This window comes from Eutrigla gurnardus, assembly GCF_963514095.1.
Source record: "Eutrigla gurnardus genome assembly, chromosome: 16".
Taxonomy (NCBI): Eukaryota; Metazoa; Chordata; class Actinopteri; order Perciformes; family Triglidae; genus Eutrigla; species Eutrigla gurnardus.
In genome coordinates, this window is record NC_139927.1 from 10,143,579 (window position 1) to 10,148,739 (window position 5,161).

General features: G+C 46.7%; 1 protein-coding gene across 1 annotated transcript in view; it reads right to left on the reverse strand.

The window, feature by feature from the left end:
- foxo3b (forkhead box O3b) overlaps positions 1–2,526 on the reverse strand; it is a 40,283-nt gene extending 37,757 nt beyond the window's left edge. Inside the window, exons 1-2 of the mRNA XM_084030366.1 lie at positions 2,336–2,526; positions 1,255–1,987 (exon numbers count right to left, since the gene is read on the reverse strand). Coding sequence (XP_083886492.1) covers positions 1,255–1,812 — 558 coding nt within the window. The 5' untranslated portion in view covers positions 1,813–1,987; positions 2,336–2,526. The remainder of the gene's footprint in view (positions 1–1,254; positions 1,988–2,335) is intronic.
- Between the last annotated feature and the right edge of the window lie 2,635 nt (positions 2,527–5,161).

The window sequence follows — 5,161 nt, forward strand, 5'->3', positions numbered from 1 at the left end:
GCGTGGTGACTGTGAACCCGGCCTTGACTTGGTGGGGCTGCACACACACACACACAACCTCCCTCTTTGCTCTGCACTGAAGCATATCACATAGCTAAACTTGAGAAGCCCTGACAAAATATGGCCGATAGGCTCCACGCCCCCATGGGACTGGTCCTTCAGCCTCTGATGGGTGTTAATCTATGCTCTCTGACCTTCTGCGCCTCCCTCTGCCCCTGTCGCTTTCCGACATGTCGACCACATGTCTTATAGTGGACCAGGTAGTCGCCTTTACCCATAACAACTCACCTAAACTTAGGGCAACCCACTGGTTATGTAATCCCCCCACCTGCAGGATCAGCAACCTTGGCAGTTGCCTACCTGACCCAGGAGATAGATCCCTGCCAAGGTTTACATAACAAATGGCACTGTGGTGTGGAAATGTAGCCTCTGAATATAAAAGATAAAGAACAATGTGACTTTAATCTCAGTATTCGCAACCTCAAAAAGACTACTATGAGTGCAGCACCACGTGAATTTGTTTAGGGGGGTTATGCCTTTAGCAGAGGTCTTTTCAGGATTCACATTTTTCCACACATCATGTTTTGTTTACATCCAGCTCCACTTCCTATTAATGGCTTTGGCTGCTGTTCACTAAACTGGCTTATGTAATTGTATCATTCCCTGAGCTTCTCAAACGCGGTTGCATCACTCAAAATAGGCCACTGTGTTTCCAGACAAACCTGTTACAACGTTTTCTGTTTGCTCTAATTCCAGCCATGTGACTGTGGCCTCGGAGGAATACTATGCACGAAACTCATCAGAAACGTCGAATGAACACAAACCGACAAAAAGAACACATCTGATAGAATTCCAATCAAAACTGCACAACCGTATTTGTCTATTTAAATGACTCAAACGTCACGTTTTTTGCTCAATTTATGAGATAATGACGTGTAGGTCACCAAACCCCACGCCGTTTAAAGAGATTAATGATCTCAAATGCCTCCCTGATGTGATTTTTTCCCCCTCTCTCCCCTCGTTCCCCCTACGTTTTCAGACTGATCCGTGATTTCCATCAGAATGATAATGAGAAGTATAATGAGCCTTCCCAAATAGACGCTCGTAAAAGACGCGACCACGCTGGTATACGCGTGCGCGCGCGAATGTGCCTGTCTGTGTGTGCGCGCGCGTCAGTGGGTTTACAAGCCACATGCTTTTTGTTTTTGTTTTGATGGAGGAAGGAGGGGGGGCTGGGTGGGCGACCACTCTTACCTTCCATCCTGCAGAGCTGTTGCTGTCGCCTTTGTCTTTGAAGAAGGGGATGGATCTCACCATCCAGTCATAAATCTGAGACAGTGTAAGCCTCTTGTCCGGCGCGCTCTCAATGGCTTTGGTTATCAGGTCGGCGTAGGAGAGATTCCCCCAGGCGTTGCGGCGAGATGACGCTTTCCTCGGGGTCTGCTGGGCAGCCAAGCCGCTGGGGGTCAGCGCGCCGGAGGTGGCCGTCGGGGAGTGCGCGGAGAGCGGGGATCCTCCACTCTCCTGGCCGGACGAGGAGAGCGCTCCATCGGCCGCGGGGCTGTTGCTGCTCTGGTCGTCCGTCGCCAAGCCAGAGCCGTTGATACCGATGGCCCCGGAGGTGGCGTGGTCATCTTCGTCGTCCTCTTCTTCAGGTATAATATCTGTGTCATGGCTCTCCGGTTTCGCCGCGTTCGAGTCCGGTCGCGGCAGCGGCCAGGTGCAAGATCTGGGCCGTTTCTGGGGCTCGAAGTCCGGGTCGATGACCACGTCCAGGTCCGGCAGTGGGTCGTGGAGCGGAGCCTCGGCCATGATCGCCTATCACAATCTCGCCCCCGCTGCCAGGTTACAAAGTTACACGACAAGAAATGTGGAGCTGTCAAAGTCGCGTCCCATGAATGCGCGCTCCCGTCCTTTGTTGCTATTCCACAGCGGCGGCAGCAGCAGCGAAGTCAAACAGGGCCACGAGCAACTTAGTTATTCACGCCTGTTGAGGACATAAAGACAGAAAAACAAACCCAACACATTCGATTAGTCCAGTTAAAACAGCCGAGCAGGTAGAATACAGCGGCTGAGGTTGTGAGTTCAACTGTGTTGTCAATGAAGCAATAAACGACTTCTCAAAAATATAAATAAAAACGGATTTAGATGATGTTAATCGCCTTGTCTCGATTACAAAACACGATTTGCTCATCAATGGGAGCTCTACACAAAATCGCGTCCTGGTGCAAGGCTGTGAATCCACCCAGTGGAGAGCAACGGCTGAGGAGAAAGTGCTCAAACCTCACCATCTCTCTGGGAAATAGATCCGCTCTCAACACTTTAAATGAAATACCTTGCACGGCCAGTCACTGGAGCTCTGCGGTACCAAAAAATAATAATACTACAAAAAATAAAAAAACCCTCCGAAGACACTAGATCCCGGATTGTCCACTGCCACTTCCAGATGCCATCTTGACTCTTTTCCTCTTCCACTCCTCAAGTGCGCTCTGCGATATGAAGACAGATGGGATTGTATGCAGGGCAAGTCAGTGTCGATGTGGAATAAGACTGCCACCTCACTCTGGGTTACTACTGTATCTCGATTTGCTCTCCACACGGCGCTGCACGCACGCGCGCGCAGCTCACTTACACACACACACACACACACACGCAGACACACGCGCACACACTTACGTACATACACAGACACTCGCATGCAAGTCGATCAAGGGCCAGCCCCCTGGATCCTGTGCATGGGATCGCCTTTTAAAGCTACAGTCCGACAGGACGGAGCGCGCAGACACGTCCAGACATGCTGGTGTGACCGACAGGCACAGAAATAGAGGAACACGGGAGAAGAAGAACCCATTAATGTTAGTAATGCATTAATGTCAGTAATACACAAGGACAGTGTGCTGCTGATATGGTTGGAGGACACATCTGGGTGTAACTGCACTGCCTGTGCTACAGGTTTCTACTTTGTGAGAATCCATTGAATTTTATAAAAAGAAAAACAAGAAGAAAGCTGTTTGTTTTCATTGTCAGCTAATTGATAAATAATCAGAAAATAATTCACATGTCCACCAGAGTATCCACCAGAGTCCAAGTTAACATGAATACTAAAATATGTTTCATAATATAACGTTTGGGCCTATTTTTTCTTTGTAGTGTATGTATTTAGCATGTGTTATAATATCCAAAAAGAAGCCTTATATAATATGACAATATTATATATATATATATATATATATAATATGACAATATATGCATATATATATAAATATTGTTGCTATCACTCTCTGGTTGCTTCATTTGTAATGGCTGATTGTGCCTTTAATCACAGTAGCAGGTTGTCATCCGCGTCTGTCACGGCGCCCAGACCGCGCCCCCTTTCTGGAGTCCGTTCCAGCATGACGTCATCCCGTTTATTAGCCAGAGATGGAGGGGAGAGAGAGAGAGAGAGAGGGGAGAAATCCTAGATGGTTCTCCACCCTGTAAGTGATGCTCTGGACCTTCCCCCTCCCCTCCCCTCCCCTCCCCTCCCCTCCCCTCCCCTCCCCCCTCCTCTCCTCCTCCGGATCATAACAGCCTCGTCCACGTCCACTTCTTTGTTTGGAGGGCTGCCTGCCGCGCAAGGTGCGCGTCCAGCTGCGCGGGCACGCGGTTTCTGTGCAGGAATGCGCGTTCACAGCTGACCATAATAAGATATCACTATTAGATATATCACTGCATGGATGCATTGTATGGTACTTACATGCATAGTTTATTTTTGACATCACAATAATACAGGATTCATGTCAGGCATCATATTGTTGTTCTGGGCAATAATTACACGTCTTGTATTATAGTCTGTTCCCTGCTAAAACACTACACATATAAAAAATGTTGTTTTTTGTGGTGACAGTACTCACAGTCACCAGGCTGACACACATGCCAAAAGGTCAGACGTTATTGTTTGACCGTGTCCATTGACTTACATTTACCCAGACGGATTGATACAGCACACACACACACGCTCATTTACCGCAGCAGTCTGGAGTCTGTACTGTACAGGATTACAGGCAGATAGTCGGAGCACGTAGCGCATATTGTGTGATGTTTTTTTGTTCTTTTCACATCAAAGAGAATACCTGATGCAGCAGTTTGGCCCCTGCAGAGAACTATAGAGTTAACTGTTCACTGGATGTACAGAGGAAGGTTAGGATGTCTGAGTGTGTGTGTGTGTGTGTGTGTGTGTGTGTGTGTGTGTGTGTGTGTGTGTGTGTGTGTGTGTGTGTGTGTGTGTGTGTGTGTGTGTGTGTGTGTGTGTGTGTGTGTGTGTGTGTGTAGAAATACTGTAGGTTGCCAACTACATCAGACTGAGATTTTTTTATTTTTGTAAATGACTTTATATAATCTGAATAGAGTACATTCTTTGTGCGTTCAAAGATATCTTTAAATGTGTTTGATATTTTGGGATTAGTTATCATTTAGTAAAGTATTACATTTTTTTAACCCATTAAGTTCACCTACGAAGGTTGAACCGTTTTTTTTTTTTTTTTAAATCCTCTCATGACCAAGCCATGTATCTTACTTTTATTTTTATTGAACCTTTATTTAACCAAGAAGTCCCTTGAGATTGAAATCTCTTTTTTCGAGGGAGATCTGGCCAAGACCAGTTTGAATTGCTTTACATTTTTCCAGGGATACTAGCTTTGTCAAGGTTTGTAAAGTAGGAGAAGGCTCCCCGCTCAGTGAGGACTCTTGGAATGTGGTAGGAGATCCGTCTGGTGGAACGAAGCTGAGTGTTGCTGTTGGTCTGTGTCCGGAGGTTATATAAGGAAGACGAGAGGAGACCCAGCATGGCCTTGTAGACGAGATGTGACAATGGAGTCTTCTGCGTACATTTTTTTTTTTTTAAAGTCCCATGGCTCCTGCGTCTGTACGTGGGATTGCCTAAAGTACCTTTTTTTTGGTTGACCCCATTTCTTCAAGAGCACAGATTGTTGAGTGTATACGCATTTATTTTCTGAACCCTGTAGACTTTTAGATGGTTTTAAGGTCTTTGTAGAGACTAAAACCCTGACTTTCACTTTTTTCCATCTGGGTACAGCCATGCACCTGCACATTTAAAATAGCATGCTGATGTACATTTTTCCAGCTGTCCTGACAGAGTTCAACACGTGCCGTCATGTGGAAC